Raw genomic sequence first — 19,521 nt, 5'->3', positions numbered from 1 at the left:
TGTCACTTTTGATTAAGAATGTTGTTTTTATCTGTCATTTAGCATTATAACTTGTTATTGCTTGTTGATAGAACGCTGTCTTAATACTTCTTAAATACTTCTTAATACTTCTTGTTGTTGTTGTTGTTAATTTACGTCGCACTAAAGCTGCACAATGGGCTATTGGCGACGGTCTGGACAACATCCTGGAGGATGATCCGAAGACATGCCATCACAATTTTGATCCTCTGCGGAGGGGATGGCACCCCCGCTTCGGTAGCCCGACGACCTGCGCGCGAAGTCGAGCACTTTACGGTAGCACAGTTTAACGAGGACCAATACCGCACACCCTCGGTCCCTACGCAGACTGATCCAAGTGGTCACCCACCCGCACACTGACCGCAGCCAGTGATGCTTGACTTCGGTGATCTGCTGGGAACCGTGTCTTAACGATCAGTCCACTGCGGGACTGAAGAGTTTTGGAATGCCATTTTTTCTTGAAAATTGCATGGTCTTAGGGTCTCTCTAGGCTCTAACTTTATATGCAAACGATATTTTAAGTTTAAAAGCTCAGATAAACGAAAAAGAACTTTCTTAGAATTAACACACTTTTTTCTACCATGAATTCCGATATATGAGCCTCAACATATGGTGGATAGGCGCAATATGAGAAATATGGGACCAGTCATTTATTTAGCAGAGCGGTCGAAAATTCCGTTGTTATTTTTTATGTTATTTAGATGTTCCCCTTTACGTTATTTTCGTTTTCTGTGTCTTTCATAATATGTACAACATAATTTAAACGAATCACAACCAACTATAAAATTATAACCATCAACTATTCATTGATCCGAAGAAAAATTTATTTAAAAAAAAGTAATTCATAATAATTTATGTTAAAAATAATGTCTTAAAATTTTTGAAATCTAAGTTAATTAATTTATTTAATTTAATAAAGTCATTTTGAGATTTAATGTTCACAGATTTTTATCTCAATTTAAATTATCGGAGCATAAATGACAAATTCTAAAAGTTAAACAAAATCGATCAAATATTTCTTGAAAAATTAAATGAAAAAAAAAAAGTTTTTTTAAATTTTAATAATCGGAAACTTTTGTGACGATGCCGTTTATTTTGTCATTGAAAATTAGATATTTGAAACTAAGGTTACAATTCAGGAATGTTACTCTTTCCTTATTAAACTAGTGAGACACATTTTCCAGATTAAATAACGTTTGCGCAAATTAATTAGCATACTTAAAGTGAATCTCTCAAACCATTACGATTGTATCGTAGAGCATAAAAGTGCAAGAATTAGAAGAAAAAAAACATAGTATGGCGTCTCGTTTACTGTTATTAGTAACATTCTGAAGAAAAAAAATTAGAGCTAAATGAGAGTGACAGATAATAAAATATAAAGCAATTATTATAAATTACTAATAAATTAGTTCTGCAAAAGCATATTTTTTATAAATTCCGATTTAATACTGTTTTCTGAAAAATTTAATCAAAATATTTATTTTTATTTCGAAGGATTAATTATAAATTTAGAATATAAGGATAAATTTAATTTTAATCATGTGCTTTTCCGTTTCCTTGGGGAAAATAATGCACGTTTTACTCTATTTAAATTTTAATTATTGAAATTTATTAAAATGTTTTTTAAACTTTTTTGTTTCTACAACTTAAATTTAAGTATTTAAAACCATAAATGGTAAACAATAAATCTATTTTTATTTTAACAAAAAGAATGTGTGTTTTATAAATTGTTTTTTAGCATAAGAAGCTTATTTTTTTAGCATTTTTCAATAAACGAAAAACAAAGAAATGAAAAAGAATCATCCAAAAAACGAATTTCAATTACATTTTTTACTGAAATGAATGTAACATTAATTAAGTTCTACTCGACTAATATTTTCTAATTATTTAAATTGTTTTAATTACTGTATAAGAATTTTTAATAACTCGTATATTTGATAAGATATTTATTTATTTATTGAAAAAACGTTTAATGTTTTTGCATCTCTTTAAGCAAGCCATTAATTTAAAAACATAAATCGTGGATTTAAACGACAGTTAGTAATGACACTGCAAAATGTATTTATATTTATAATTTTCCTATCAATTATAGAAAGAGGTAAGGAAGTGATTCTAGCGCCATCTATTGGTAGAATTGGAAACAATATTTCTTTAATAGGGAAAGGTTGTCTTTAAAAATAATTTCGATTATTCTGTTAATTATAACTTTTCTTCAATACACCACTCAAAATTAAGGTGTTAATTGCTTAAATGCCTCTATGTATAGATATAAAAAGGTATCAATACTTATTTATAATATTCGGTAAAATTTATAGCACTCGATCTCCATACATTATAGAACGTAAGAGATGAAAATAAACTTTTTCTTAAAAAATCGAAATAGCTTATTATTTAAACAAATATATTGACATCTTATTTCCAACTGTTTTATAATATGATTTTTATTGTTATAATAATATGTTAAATAACTGCAAAACTGAAATCTAAAATAATATACAATTTTATGGTAAAATAATTAATGCACGTTTTTAATGGTAAAATAAATAAAAACAAATTTTGGTATTTCATAATCGCGATTTGATATATGATTGCAAATTAGTATTTAATCATACATTATTAGCAATTGATGGATGATTTAATGACTATCCTTAATACGATTCCTTTTTATCAATTAATCGCACAAAAACCGTATCGAATATAATAACAAATTTATAATTTGTGAAGGATTTGAAATTTTACTGATCTCTAGAAAAGTTTCCAAAGATGTATTTCTGATTTGAATAGGTTTAAAATTCCTTAATGAATAATTAGATTAATTATTTCACTAGATATAATTTCACGAAAATTTTCACATTTGCGCTTGCTGTTAAATTATAAAAAAACATTTTTGTAAAAAAGAAAAAGAAAAAAAAATCAGTTTTTTTCCTTAAGATTTCACATTGGTAAACCTTCACAAAAAAAATAATAATAATAAAATTTAGTTTGTTTTCTTACCACGTATGTACTTCCGAGGGGACTTGTGGGTCCCCATCTCACGTGATCAGCCATTGTCTGAAGCCTATATCCAGCGTGCTTTGCAGCTTCTGATTTCTGATGAGCACGTTTCCATCGCCGGCTAAAATTGAAAGTAAATAAATAAGCTATAATATATAATTTATGAGCCATGCTCTAAGTCATCAGAGAGGAGCACTGAACTAATTAGAAGATTTGTGTTGTCTTTCAATTAACATTCTAAATTAAAAATTTTCCGGCAAATTATTCGTTCAACATTAAAACTTAATTTTTAAACATAAATATTTTTGTAAGATACAGAGTAGAGTCAATGGAAACCAGTACAGTCTACAATAAAAATCTTAAAGTGAAATGAGAATATTTTGCTCTCATCATTTAAAATACTCATCTATACACAAGCATTTTTTGTAAGTAAATTTTTTTTCCTTCCACAGACTTTGTTAAAAAAACAAAGCGACAACGTTTCTTTAAAACAAAAATTCGCCTTAGAATAAGCAAAAAAAAATTATTATGATTTTAATGCCATGCTCTAAGGCATCATGAAAAAATTATCAAATTTTACATTTATAAAAATTTTATCGCATATTATAAAACCATACTTTATATTATAATATACCATATTGTATATTGTAAAACCATACTTTATAATATACCATATTGTATATTATAAAACCACATTTTAATTTTACCAAAATCATCACCAAAGAGCTTAGGTAAAAATTGCCGAGTTTTTTGGTGTTCTCATAGAGCCAGAAATACGGTAAATTTACCATATTCTTGCAGTTTTGTCCACATTTTTTTCTCAGTATAAGGTTCACTGCCAGTACGAGATAACAACTTATTCTTTATTAATACTTTGTTAGAAAAAATCATAAACATAGTTTCAAGAATTTACAGGGTGTTCTGTTATCCCCACCTTTGTTAAAAGTATTAATAATTTTAGGAATGTTGCCAATATTAGAAATTTTGTCAAAAATGAAGTACGCATATATCAGCAGAATCATTATTGTGGCGGGTGGGATTGAAAACAAAAAAATTCGTTTGATTAAAGCACAAAGCTTCAAAGTGTTTCTATTGTTTGCCTTTCACTTTCGTTCGGTTTCTCCTGGCAAACTAACTGGTTTTAATGGCCGGCCTTCTTCCATTCATTAGATTTTGATATGCTTTTGCTTTCTCGTTTAAATATTCAGTAGATTTAGTTCGAAAACGTAGAGAAAATATACTCCGAAACGAGTACACAAAAACAACAAACATTCCTTTTGAAAGCTAATTTCTATGATTGGCGAAAAAAACTAACATATAATTCATAAATGGAAATATTGATCAATGTTTGACATTTCGTGAGGATTTCAGAGCTCTTTCTGATTCGAGTTTTGTCAGCACATGTTCCACTTGTCAACGTGACCCTAATTGATATCTCTATATTTTATATGGGTATTATAGCAAACTTGAAAAAGCTATCAAAGAAGATAGATCTATTATGTTAAAAACTCCCTGACCTAGAAAAGGTAATTGTCTCACGAAACGCAATTGCTTTTTTTTCTCTTTTTGTTCAGAGAAAAAAATTACATACTTATCTTTTTTTTTCGTTTATTTTTACATGCTTGAAAAGGAAAAATGTTAAATTAATATTTTTGACACCACACATCTCGAAAAATTCAGAGCATAAAAACATGGTTGTTCTTTTTTCTCGTCGAGTTAAAAATTAAAACATTTTAACTATTGAAAGAATTTAAAATTTCTGATATCGATTAAGGCTAATTAGGATAAAGGTTTTGATATCGATTGTTAGAAAGTCCGTAGTACGTAATTTTTTTACCCACTGGGAAAATCGGTGTTGTTCTAGGCTTTTTATTTTTCTACCTTTTTCGATTAGATCAACAGCAACACCATAATCACAAATAAAGAATTGTAAAAGTCATAAAAAATCAGTCTAACATAAGTATTAATGAAAAAGCAGCACAAAAAGATCAACTAAGAAAAAGCAGATGATGATGATTGGATACTTGCAACTCGCGAAGAAATAACGGGATTATGCATGTAATTTAAATCAGATTTAATTAGATACCTGTAAGCGACGTCACGCGCGTGTGCCGATACTGATTGTCTTTTGATTCGACAAATGCAATCTTTTACCTATGATGACGTCACTTACACACATCGAAAGGGATACCTGTAAGTGACGTAGAGTACGCGTCTCGATCCTGATTTGTTGTTGAAACATGGCATTTGTTTACTCTAGCAATAATTTTTTTTCCATTCTATTTCAAGCAAGCGAAGCCAGTCAAGTATCAATTCTCTTAAAGGACGCATTCTATATTCTTTTACATTGATTCTTTCTCAAACATTTCAATTCTTTCACTACATATTTCTTACTTAACACAAAGACAGGCACGAATTAACTTCAACGTTAATTATTCTAACTTATGTGTAGAAACTTAGCTCAACTTTAACTCGCCATTTCGCTTATAAACCATCACCTGGCGCTGACGCATTTTGTAGCTTCTTAAGATGCATACATTGGCTGGAATTGAAAACCAATCCAGCCCATTGGACTTCTAGAGGACAAATATTAATTTTGTGAAATTTATAAATGTCTATCCAAAAATATAAAAAAGATATTTAATCAATGAGTAAATAGAGATAGCAATAATATAATCACAGTTATCCCTTTTTTGTAATAAGCCGTATTTTATTTAGAACTGCTGTGAGTTTGTATCCAACAGCTTTTCATTAAAAATTACACTGGGGAACAGTTTTTGTTTTTTTGTTCTGTGAGTTTTTTTTTTTAACAGATCCTAAATACTTTTGTATCACTGATTTCAAATCAACAATTGGTTTCTCCTTTCAAGCTACAGCCAAGATTTAAACTCAGAAATTAGTTTTACTACGGCAGTTAAAAAAAAAATAATTGGGGTTTTCTTTACTGTCGAAATGTACAAGTTTAAAAACGTTACATATAACACGGGGTCGTATATATGTTGCGACAAACTTGTAGGCGTGTTAGAGCACAATATCATCAAGATTAAAATTGCATGAGAACTTTCCCGTAAATGTCGTCATACGCCACTAGCGACGCTTCCCTAATACAAATAATTTCTTTGCGTGCTTTCCTTTAAATGCGCCCCTAGCCGCATACGACGACATTTTCGCGCATGGGTTCCAATATTATTATAATCCGAATGAAGTGTCCGAACTCCCCTGAAAGTCGCAACCTTCTGTTTTGATGCGACCTTCTGTTATATATATAATATTTTTAAACTTGTACATTTCGACTAAAAATGGCATTTAAAAAAAATTTAGCTTTCGGATTAGGCACCTGAATTAGGAAAAATCAAGTATTTGTATAAATACAACAAAAAATTTGCTCCCCAGTGTAATAGTTTAGGTGAAAAATTCTAGCCAAAATGGTGATTTCTTGAAGAGAATATATTTAAAAATATATAAGCTAAGATATTAAGCAAGGTTTGATTTTCAGATTCGGAATATCGTTGAATTTTTATAGAACACCATTGAATACTGTTGTTTCATACATTTTCTGTAATCTATATCATAATCTTAAATAGGCCTCTTTAAAGGTAGTATTGCCTTATTTTATCAAGATGGCATTTTTGAGAAATAAATATATCTTAAATAACAGCCTTCTCGCGACCTTTTTTTCATATTATACAGAAAGAGAAATTGAGCATTTGTATATAAAATACTAGTAGAGTTTTATACACAGATGGTATCATATAGACGAAATTAAGAACAAGGAATTTCGAAAAAACGATAAATTGAAAATATTTGTTCGTGAAATAAAATTTGTTTATTTCTAACAAGCATGGAATATGAATACTAATATGGGCATATAAATTAAATTTGTTAATGATAATCAATCGCAAAAAACGCATAATATATTATATTTCTGGAAAATGAAAATTATTTAATTTGTATTATATTTAGAATATTCTATAGTATTAGAATGATAGAGTAATAAAATGTAGTCAAATTTTTAATTTATACATGTTTAAAAAAATGCTAAGTTTCATTAATTTAAAGTTTGTGTACTCTTCAAATACGTAAAATTTTGAAAATACTCAGAAATTTCTAAATTTTATATAACTTCATTACTTTAAAAAATTATTTAGTTTTTATGTTTAAAAGTTCTATCGGAATTATAAAACATAAAAAGAGGCCCATATAAGAGTTCTTAACTTTTAAAAACTTTTCTTAATCATGTAAAATAATGGATTCAAAAATTATCCTAAATTGTTTATCATTTATTAAATTATCATGATTCAAAAATTGTCTGAAATATTACTAATTGAACTTACTTCCACAAATAAAGACATGCTGCAGTAATAGCTATCACAATAATAGCTATAACAGAAACACCAACAGATACACCAACAACTAAAAAATTGAAAATTAATATGTTTATTAAAAAACGATTAAATTTAACAAACTATGCAACAAACGCAAAAGAATTACTTGCAAAATAAGGAAAAGCTATTTTTAATAACGATTTGGCAAAAAATTGAATTACATAAAAAAAATTTTATTTTTTTATGTGTGACAGAAATAAAATTAATAATGTGTCTTATGTTTTTTCGTTGTTTTCTCTTTTTTAGCTCTCTTTAAAAACATAGTTTTTAAAATTTTCATTATTCTTAACTTGTCTAAACACTTCAGACAACACTTCTGCGAAATTAGAATAATATTTGATTTAAGTTACATATTTGGGATATAATTATATGTTATATGCTATTTTATTTTAGATACTGTTGAAAATTAAATGTGAAACCTAATTAAATTTTCATTTCTTATTTACATTTAAATAAAATAATAAAGCATTACAAAAACTAAGCACTAATCGCATTCATTGCAAAAAATAATTCAAAATTTGTAAAGATTACTTTAAAACTAAATTGTGAACCTGTATTTTACCTTCATTGTCAACTTGGCACCTGGAACCTCCATAATTTCCTCGGCACCTTAAAATGCAAAATATTTATTTAAAAAAAACTTGTTCAAATGCCATTAACAAATCTATTACATACACAAATAAAGAGCAAATAATGTTAATAAATCAAACCGTTGATAAAAGCAAATCATAGAATTAAAGATAATAAGCTAATTGCAAACACAAACTAAGAGCAAACGGTGTTGAAAAATCAGATAACTGGTTAATGCGAATAAGATTCAAATAAATAGTTAAAGAAAACAGATAATTTGTAGGTGAACCTCGGTTAAAGTCCCTTTACGGTCAAGCTAACCGTGGACAGTTCTGTGGTTTGCCTCTACGTGCAACACAAATACATGCTTGTTACAGAACAGAAAGATTCGTCACGAGGCTGAGTTAGTGCTAATAACCAATTAACAGATTTTTAATTTTTCTTTAATGCACTTAATACGCATCGTTAATTCAACCAATCATGTATTGAATAAACCCGCGTGATATTTAACCCGAAATAAATCATATTATTTAAATTCTTAATAAATGTCTTTTATTTAATGCAGAATCATCTAAACTCACGAACGGTACTATTATCTTACAATGGCACTAATTCTTATTCTGGCACTATTTATATCCATAAAATAAACTACTATTATTTTTTAATTGTTCTTTATTGAATGCTTACCTGCATTCTTGACGCCCTTGAACTACAACACATTGACCTTTGCCATTACAATAATCGGGAGAACAAGCTATAAAAAGAACAATAGGCTAATTAATATCATTTTGGTATTCAGTGTAATATCCAAGTTTCATTTTTATCTTATGCGCCATTTTCAATATACTAGAAAAATAAGTTACATTCATAACTTATTCATCTTTACAATTTTTATATTCTAACAACTTAGTTTATTGTACAACGTAAAGTAAAAATTCAAATCCGTAGTTACAGATATGTAATGTTGTACATAACTGTAGATATTGGAGGCTGCCTACATTTTTTTTAAAAATCCATCCGTCATTCCTAAGCCTAGAAATGTTAACCCTAGAATTAGAATATTCTAGGGTTAACAGTAGAAAGAAATGTAACAACTTATTGTTACATTTCTTTCTGTTATGTTAAAGATTCTGCCTTATAACAAGAGAAACAAATTGCGGGTTCAGTGAAACAAAAATAAAAAGTTTGGAATAGGTTAAAATACTTTTTTTTCTTCCTGGGTATTAGAATTTAGCTAATAACGTGTTTTAATGTTCGTAAAATACGTTGAACTCCTATGAAGCATACGAGTGAAACTGGGTTTTTTTATCTTCTAATTGGAATTAAAGTTATTTATAACCGTAATGAGTACTAAATTTTGTTGAATGCCTTAAACTTGACTGGAAAAAAAATCTATTAAATTAGTTTTTTATTTCGTTGAGATGCAAATACTCTATGTCTGTAAGATGCTCAAACTCATTTAAGTTTGAAGGAAATTTAAAAGTCTTTCAAAATTCCAGAAATCACAAAATAAAAAGATTTTTTTCCTTTTAACTAAATTGAACTTCTTAATATAAAAAATAATTTAGATTTTTTTTTCTTTCAAAAATTTAAATGTAAGCACTCTATGGTTATATAACATTAAAATTTTTATTAAATAAGCTGAACTTCTAAGATATTACTGGCCTGCCAACTGTTACTCTTTTTGTAAAATAAGTTTTAAGTTGGTAAACATTTAAAACGCAGAGCTTTCAAAATTGTTGGTAATCTTACCAACATTTTAAAAACCTTACCGTGAAAGAGCTGGAAACAAAGCGGTGTTGCACTTGAACTTTTAAATCATTTATTTGTAGCGGTGAGAAAAATAAGTTTAAGGGAATAAAAAAATAATAAATTAAAATATTAACTTAGCTACCAACAGAATAAATTTTTACGAAAAGAGTAGAAAGTAGTCAGCTCTGCTATTTGCTTAGAAAAGAAATTTTTAACTTTAAAAATGTATGTAATAATTTAAATTTTTAAGAATTAAGTAATAGCTTGAAGGAAATCAGCAAAATGTGTTAGTTTTTTTTTTTTGAATGCATGTAATTTTTAACATTTAGCAAATGGTTAAAATATAGTTTACTTTAATTAAAATTTCTAATTTCTATTTGTCAATTAGATTTTTATTTTCAATTGTGCCTGAAGCACTGTTCCATGTTTTCCACTTGCGGTAGTCTAAAAAAGAAAGAAAATAATTAGAAATCACATTTGACAAAATGAAATCTCAAAATTCACTTACCGGAACAAACTCTACCCTCATTCTTTGGATCTCCTTTGTATTTGTCTGTGTAGCCAGGTTTGCATTTGCATTGGAACGAGCCGAAAAGATTGTCGCACAAAGCATGTTCAGAACAATCATTCAGAACCTTGTCCTTGCACTCGTTGAGATCTGGAAGATAAAATTATTCTAGAATGTTGTTTGAGAATTCCAGCTTAAGGCATTGCATGAAATTTCAGTTCCGTACTAGCCAGACTAAAAAGTTTCGCTCGTCATTATTTTCACGAAATCTGTGAACCATTTTTAAAATTTCGACAGTTGTAAGTTGAATAACTTTTTTGGTGGCCGAAAACTATAAAATGGAGAAACTGAAAATTGTGAAATAGTGTAAAATGTTATTATAAGAAAAAAAGTATGGTCAAATTTACAGTATTTCTGGCTCTATGGGAACACCAAAAAGAACGGTAGTTTTTTCCGAAGTGTTTAGGTAATAATTTCGTAAAATTATGAATACAATATGGTATTATAGCATGTGATATAATTTCGTAAATTAAATTTGCTTTTCAGTTTTGTATTTTTTACTAAATATGTGGTAAAAAAGAGACATAATTTTGAAAACAAGAATTTTTGGTAAACTATGTCACCATATAAGCGGAAAAATTACCAAGTGAATCACTTAAATACCGTTTAATTTATAATTATTTAATAGACCAAAATATTTAAATAACTATGATAATTTTATATTTATTTAAAAAAATTATCTTATTAACCAGTTTTTTTTCTTCCTTTTGGCCGGAAATGTCATTATCGTACAGTACGGTAAATGTTACCAGAATTTTTCTCCGTGGATAGTATGGATCAAATTTGAAAAACTCGTTGAACAATCTTTATAGAACTCTTGTTAAACGCTGTTAACTTCTCTAATATCTTAATCCATAACAATGAAGCGAACTCGAATTCTGTTCAATTCTGATAACACAACATTCACTTGCTTATTAAAGAGATTTGGGATTTATTTCATGAATAGTTTCGTTATATCCTCGATCCCAAATTCAAGAGTAGGGAAAGGTGGAAGGCCAAGGGTGTCAAAAACATGCAGAATTGTTAACACAGCTGATGACATAGATTTGAGTCTTCTTTTGTGATATATATATTTGCGCATGTTTTATTAATCTTCCTCTTAAAGTCTTCTCGCCATTTTTAATATTTGTCGACAGAAAACTCTGGGAAAAGAACATTATTTTACAAGACTAAACTTACTCTCCAAAATTGAATATTTGGTCGCCAATGGTAAGCTGGTGAGTGAAAATTTAGCTCTTTGGTTTGGAAAAAAATTTATTCTTTAACATTATCATTCTAATTGAAAACTATTAATGTAATTGCAAAAAATAAATAAATATCGATGCTTGTAAAACGTCCTCGAAATTTTTATGTAAATCAAAGAATAGATAATATAAAGCATGTAAAAGGCATTTTTCTCGAGTCTATATTTTTCAAACTTTTTATGTGCAATTTGAGACTAGGACTATGGACGATAATCAAAATTTTCTTTCACGATTTTGTGAATAGAATATTATTAAACCATTATTTTACGATTTTGATTTCATTTACTAGTTAACTTTAACCTATATATACACTAATGGGATAAAAGCGACGGTCTTTGAAAACAGCACTTGAGCAGTCACGCACTGCACTACCACAATTTAGACTGGAGAGCAAATAATGGTGCCACGCTCTCCCCCTCGTAATCTTACGTGGACATTACCAGCTCTGAGACCTTCGAGGATTTTACATTAGTTTCTATTTCGAACAACTATTATGACACCATTGGCGAAATACAATGTGATAACTGCAAGTGACGTAGTGTGGGTATCTTGATCCTGATTGGTTGTTGAAACGTGGCATTTGTTTACGTTAGCAGCTGCTCTTTCCATTTTTTTTTTCAAGTAATCCAAGCCAGTCAAGTATCAATTCTCTTAAATGACACATTCTGTATTCTTTTACAAAGGTACTTTCACAAGGATTTCAATTCTTCCACAACATATTTCTTACTTAACACAAAGACAGGCATGAAGTAATGTAGAACATAAATAAATGTATCGAAAATTATGTATCGAAGATGCTTGGTACACAAAGCAAAAATATATCACTGTTACAATAAAAAACAAATAATAAATCAAAGTTTTTTACAGGGTTCCCACTTATTTCAGAAAAAAAATTCTCTGATTTTTCCAGGTATTTCAGGCAAATTTCAATGAAAATTCATACCATATTTTATCGATACTGCGAAATTTTTCATTAAGAAATTTGGATTCTTTTATTTGTTATGCCAAGTATTAGATTTTTTGTGCAAAATAAATATCATTACATGAGGAAGGAAGCATTTCAGTATGTCTAAAATGTAAAATTTATACAATAAATAATTGTAATCGATGTTAGAATTATTTAACTCGAATCTCAATGACTGAGTATTGTTACTGACAATTTTAAGACTGGTTTTTTACCAGGAATAATGAAGGAATTTTCCAGGTTTTTGTAAGACTATTGTAACTTTCCCTGACTATTCCCTGATTTTTGGAGTTAAAATAAAATTCCCTGACAATTCCAGGTTTTCCCTGTTCTCCCTGACCCGTGGGAACCCTGAGTTAAGTAAAGGATGTAGAAGAATTATATTTCAACAAATGCTATGTGCGATACGGCTATGTATTTAATTAACTTCGCATTAATAAAAATCCTAACTTATGGAGAGAAACATAGATCAATTTATCACGCCATTTTGCTCATAAACGATAAGCTGCCTCTGACGTCATAAGTCACATGTTTGGGTGACATTTGTGATCTTCTTCTTGAAGTGCAAACAGCCAATTCGAATCAGCCTTTAACAAGAAAAATCGAACACAGGAATCTGAAATGTGAAAACATTACCCATCATACCGACTCAGGGGTTTCCAACTTACATGAGGCCGGGTGCCACAATTAAAAACACCAGTCAAATGGCGGGACGCAACTTTGTAAAAATTTTATATAGGACTCTTTCATGTTTGAAGGAGCATTAAATATTACTGGCAGATTTTTATCAAGTTGTTCAAAACAAAAGTATTGAATTACAAATAATAATAAATACTTTCTTGAATAAATATTTTCTTAAATGCAATGCCTGAGAAATAAATTTTTCTGTTATGTTAAATTTATGTTTATGTTAATTAATTAAATTTATAATTTTGTTAAAAATATGTTTGTATATTAAATTTCACAGAAACGAAGATTTTTTTTTTTTTAACGAAGGGAAAGTATTTTAAACCCATATTGATTTTTTACGAAAATTTTCCGCGAAAAAACGACAACAAATATATTTTAGTTTGCGGGCCGTAAAAAAAAGGCTTCGCTGGCCAGATGCAGCCCACGGACCGCCAGTTGGTAACCACTGGACTAGACGGATATCTTTTTTCGCGTAGATCTTTTCCAAGTAACAATATTTATGATAGCAGCGTAGAATTAAATTAATTAATATCTTTGTTATATGATATTTAATACCAAGCAGAGAATTTCAAAGGCTACGTGTTTTGGTACAATTAAGTACTGTTATCAAAAGTATTGCTTCAAACAAAGACTCTTTTCTTCTTATGCAAATGTATGGTTTATACCAAATTATAAGAAGAACTTATGAAATCTTTAATTGTATACTAAACGCTGTTTTTAACTACCAGAACAAAATTACGTTAGAAATAAAGTTTGTTTTGTGGTAGCTAAATAAATAATAGTTCAGTTTTTTTATTGATTTGCCTATTTTATTTATGTATGTTACTGTGAATGACCGAAATTGGTGGCTGTTGACTTCCACCGGTGAATGTTGACAATCACATAGTCTCTTTGGTAAATGTCCTAAATATATACTATGCCACTGCCCGGTATGCCCTACATCAATGTTTTTTTAAGTTCGAGGGCCACTGCCCAGTTTGCATTTAACCGGTACTCCGAACACTGATGTTTCTCCCAATCTATCCTCAGCAGATATTAAATATCGAATAAGTATAATAACATCAACGAATAAATTAATATCAAATCGGATATGACAAATATTTCGGACATTCACCAAAACGACTATGTGGTTGTTGACATTCACCGGTGAAAGTCGACATTTTCTAGATTTCGGTCATTCAGGTAACATATATACTTTTTCAAAAAATAGAAAAGGGTTTTTTTGTTCATTTTCTAGAGTGATACATTTCTAAATTTCATAAATATTTATTCAACGAAAAGTTTTAAGTATTTTTATGTTTCTTAAACTAAGCAGCATCTTTGATCAAAATGTGTATTTCTCTAAAATACACTGCCCTTTGTATAAGTTTTTGCTTAAAATGACATTTAAAATTTTAAAAAAAGCTCTTTTCTTTCAGGGTTGAAAATTTAATTTAAAAAAGTTTTCAAAATCACTTAACTCGTCACATCTCATTAATGTCTGATCAATAAATAAATAATGGGTTGCCATTTTTGTTTGCAATCGTTGCTTTATAAATTTTGAAACATTACCATTAAATAAAGTTTTTGCTGCATAAATATATTAGTTTAGCCACATACGAAATACAATGATTTCTCTTATTGAGAATATGTAATCGTGCCTTCATAACATACATTTTCTCTCGTTATTTTGTTCTCTTATAAGCAATGAATGTGCAATTCAGAGTTGCACACACAAATATTTTTTTCTATAATAAATTATCTATATACATGAATCTTAGCTTTCAGAAAAACTTTTTACTAGGTATGAGACTGTAAAAAGATACGAGTGCAATTTAGTGTTGCACACGCATGTAGTTTTTTATAAAATATGATCAGCATAGATGAATCTATAGGTATAGCAAACAGTTTTTATTTTGGATTTGGGATAAATATGTAGCAGAATATGTACAAATTAATGTTGCAGATATGCATACTTTTCATAATATATGATTTGTATTTCTGAATCTATGTGTATTAAGTTGCAGTAGCTTTAAAGCCCAGTTATTTCTTGTCGGGATGGCTTGCACTATCTGCTTGAACCTTTGTACATTTATAGTTTTGAACACAAAAGACAACGAAATACTTGAGTCCTGTACATTGAGTATGTATGAAATACATATGTACTATTGGCAATAACTATCTTACTTTCCTTTTTTTCTTCTTTCTGTATATTAAGTAGGGACGTGATGTTTATTTGTGATTTTTCTGAATGCGTATACGCTTGGTTTTGGCAAAGAAATATGCTTTCAAGTAGATTCTTGAAAATTATTTTTTTTTGCAGCTAGTTCATGAATTTTGTATTAATTTTACTTGTATTTTGTTTTTGTATTTTATATTCTCTTTTTCTCTTTTCTTGAACTTCTTGCAAAGCCTTTGGGGTACAGAGAGTGCAAATTTTAAACCTTTGTCGGGCTCACTCGATAGAAAAGGCTTTGTACTATTTTTATGACTTTCGGGGCTAGTATCCCCTGACGACGTCATTTTCGGTTGTCATTATTATATTTTTCATTGTTCTCATCTTTGTTTACAATTTGCTTTTGGTTTCAATTTTCTTGTAGAATTTCTGCTGCATTGCGAAGCTTTGCTTTGAAATTGTAGTTTTAAGCTGTTTTTTACATTATTTTTTTTTATTTATACTATCTACAAATGGGTTGGCAAGTAAGCCTCGATCAACACGAATTTTCGTGCAAAATAGTTTTCAACACTCTTCAGTGAATTGGACGGCAAGAACGAAGTAAATCTTCTTAAATTTTTGATTTTCAAATTTATCATAGAAATCACGAGCAGATTATTCAGCTATTCCATACACAATGCAAATGTCTAAAGTCTAGAGCGAAACATCCTTTTCCGAATGATCTAAAACCTAGGTTCCCAAACTTTTTTTAATTTTTTGACTCACTACTCACTTTTAAAGACATATATTATTCAATACCCCTTAAAAATAATTTACAAATGTTTATTGAATATATTTAAAGAAAAAAAAACATTTTTTCCTTCTTTATTTCGATATGGTAAATTCCTATTCCTACCGCTACTTTATTGAAAATTCCTACCAACCAATGCTTTTCTATTGGAATTTTTTTTAGGAAATGTTTCATGAAAACAGTCCTTACAAAAAAAAATATTTGTTTTCTGCAAACTTCTAAACTGTTTATAACATTTGAATAATTACTCGCAAACAAATTATTTTAAAAATTCAAAAATATTGAAAAATTAAAAAAAAATTAAGAATTGAAAAGATGTGTCTGACTTTTAAAAAACGAAAGAAAAAATTAATCTGAAGCTTCCGAGTTTTAAAAAAAAGTACGCAGAACAACTATAAAAGTGTTATTTTACTTACGTGTATATTTGATTAATAATAATTTTCACAATAAATCGCTGAACTAATAATTCCTTTAATATCATTTAATTTACACAGAGTTAAATATGTATTGCGTGCTGTATAAAATTATTAATTTCAAAATGTACTCAAAATTTAAAAAAAAAATTATTCCTTGTGTGTGTGTGGGGGGGGGGTAAGTTCTTGCATTTAAAATTGTAAATCAGGGGTTTCCAACTTACATGAGGCCGGGGACCGCAATTAAAATACCAGTCAAATGGCGGGCCGCAATTTTATCAAAATTTTATATAGGACTCTTTTATGCTTAAAGGGACATTAAATCTACAACTTGATAAAAATCTGACAGTAATCTGTCAGATTTTTATCAAGTTGTACAAAACAAACATATTGAATTGAATTACAAATTAAAATAAGAAGTAGATTTTTAAGCAACACACAGGATTAATTTTGCATTTAAATAAATATTTTCTTGGATGCAAAACCTGATAAATAATTTTTTTTTTCACTGTTGGAATGTTAAATTTCACAGAAACTACGAAATTAGGTTTTTTTTTTAATGAAAGAAAAGCATTTTAAACTTATATAGATTTTTAACGAAAATTGTCCGCAAAAAATGACAACTAATATATTTTAGTTCGCGGGCCACAGAAAAAGGTTTCGCGGGCCGCCAGTTGGTAACCACTGTTCTAAATAATATGAGCCCATGAAATTCTTCAAGCACCACTGAAGTTCGATTGCCCCCAGGACCTAAAGCATTTTGCCAGAGACATTCAGTGACAATGGGCATTTTTAAGTTTAAAAAAAAAAATAATAATAGTGAAAACTTAGTTGCTAACCCAGTACACATGCAACTATTTGTCATTCAGTCCCTGAACACAGATCAGAAACGGCACGGAATGGTTGACGTGTAAAGCGAAGCGCAGATGGCGCTGAGGGTCAAATTTCGCCGTAGAACTTTTGGGTTACTATTTCCGACTGAGTTTTACGCCTAAGCTGGAAAAAAAACTCGCTATCCAATTTTATTATACTTGTAGTGTTTTCAGTATAACGCGTTTTTTCAGTTTAACTTCCAACGAAACAAACAACAAATGAATTCGGAAGATTCCTTAAGCTTGCTATGATACTACCCAAAAAATAACGAACGGCACTATTTTACACAAATACAGCCGAATAAGGGATAACACTAAAAAAAAGGCAAACATTACACTTTATTTATGCTGTGATATTAATTTTGTTAATTTTTTTTTAGGCTCGAGACCTGTTAGAATTTATAAATTACAGAAAAATCTTATGAATGATAAAATTAAACTCAAATTTAAACACAAATCACAATAATAAAACTTCCTGGAATATTAAGCATGTTCACACATCGCTTCGTAAACATAACATAAGCGGAGGGATAGACCGGATGTTTTCTAAATTTCTTCGTGTTTTAAGAAGCTTTTTTTCTTCTTTTCTATAACCGTCGTTGAACAGCCGACCCAATTCCTTGGGTTTACGACTACTAATGTTCAACTCCGTAGTCTTGTAATTTTGAACTCAATCCAGAAGGTAAAGGAACTCCTGGATCAAGTATTGGGAGAAATTTGCCTTCATGAATGGACCTTACCAGCATTTTCTTTACATAGAGAGGATGACCACGAGAACCTCCCACGGTTAGCCTGATAGCAAGGGAACTCTAACCCATGATCCGTCTACCACAGAGGATATTTCACGTCAGCACTGTGGTTGGTGCTAGCCGGATGCGGAAATCGTATTGATTGGGATTCGAAACCGGTTCGCCTCATTGGAAGGCGAACTCTCTATCCCCTGAGCCAACGCGGCTTGTTATTGCTTACATTCAGTCAACCATCCACGTGCGCTAACAGTTTCAGCAGAAGTTATAGTTGATTGAACGTATAATATATTTGATATACCTTCGACTTCCACAAGAGCGCTTAAGGGTCCGTTCACGTAGAGTTGACTTGTTCCTAATCTGTTTTCTCTCCTGCTGATGGCAGTGGCTACGGCATGTTCAACATGATGCCTCAGGGATCCTCTAACCTCTGATTCTGACAGGTGGACAGTGCTGTTGATGACCATTCGATTGGCGATGAAGTAGATACGATTCAGGATTGCTCCCCTGTAGGCATCTGAAAGTGGACTGTAGCCGAATAAAGTAGAGACCTGAAGAGAAAAGAATGGTCGAACACAGAATGATATAAAAATGGATAGACCTCATATGTGATTTTAGACAATGACAAAAAATGCACAACCATATTAATGTATAAAAGACATAATGGTATCGAAAAGAAAAAACGATATTATAAGTCGGATATAACAAATTACAAATTTAAAATTGTAAAAAAAAAGAAAAACTTACATGCAAGTTTAAATTTTTAAAATAAAAATAAATAAAAAAGACGAGAAAAAATTTAAAGCGAAAATCGCTTAGCATTCAAAATAAATATTAAACAAATACGAAAAATTCTTCACTTTGTATTGACAATAACGTGAACTATTAAAATCAAGACAAAAACATGCTTGTTGATATCCATTACTTGGGGCAATCTTTAATTAATTATTAAATCTTTTGTTTTCATAAAATCGAAATGCTAGAAATACGAGATAAAATTTAAAAAAATCGGACTGTTTATATTTTATGAGAGTAAAGAAGAATACTTTTTCATGCTTTCACAGTACGATTGATTACAAAGACATAAAAAAAAAAATTTAAATCATTTCAAAAACGCCAATCATGTCACTTCCTTTTCAAAAGGCAAAACTATAGAGGAAAGTTGCCTAAATCTTTTCTCATTTAAATCTTCATCAGTCACAAATTACTAACATTTGAAATATAATATTAATAAAATGTAGTTATTCAGCTAGTTATATAACGTTTTGTATAATAATATTTGTGTAGTTGAATGAAATTATTTTCGCCATGTCTAGAGATGGGATGATATCGCTATCTCTGTAAATATATATATATATAT

At 29.5% G+C, this 19,521-nt stretch overlaps 1 protein-coding gene across 1 annotated transcript in view; it reads right to left on the bottom strand.

The window, feature by feature from the left end:
* LOC107449744 (uncharacterized) overlaps positions 1-19,521 on the bottom strand; it is a gene marked incomplete in the record, with an annotated part of 73,560 nt that overhangs the window by 11,435 nt on the left and 42,604 nt on the right. The window contains 6 exon segments of the mRNA XM_043039592.2: positions 3,013-3,133; positions 7,347-7,425; positions 7,960-8,006; positions 8,655-8,721; positions 10,228-10,377; positions 18,463-18,712. Of these exon segments, the coding sequence (XP_042895526.1) occupies positions 3,013-3,133; positions 7,347-7,425; positions 7,960-8,006; positions 8,655-8,721; positions 10,228-10,377; positions 18,463-18,712 (714 nt within the window).

Source organism: Parasteatoda tepidariorum, chromosome 7, assembly GCF_043381705.1.
Source record: "Parasteatoda tepidariorum isolate YZ-2023 chromosome 7, CAS_Ptep_4.0, whole genome shotgun sequence".
NCBI classification, from domain to species: Eukaryota; Metazoa; Arthropoda; class Arachnida; order Araneae; family Theridiidae; genus Parasteatoda; species Parasteatoda tepidariorum.
Note: the sequence above shows the minus strand (reverse complement) of the source record. Positions and strands in the feature narration are given on the sequence as shown.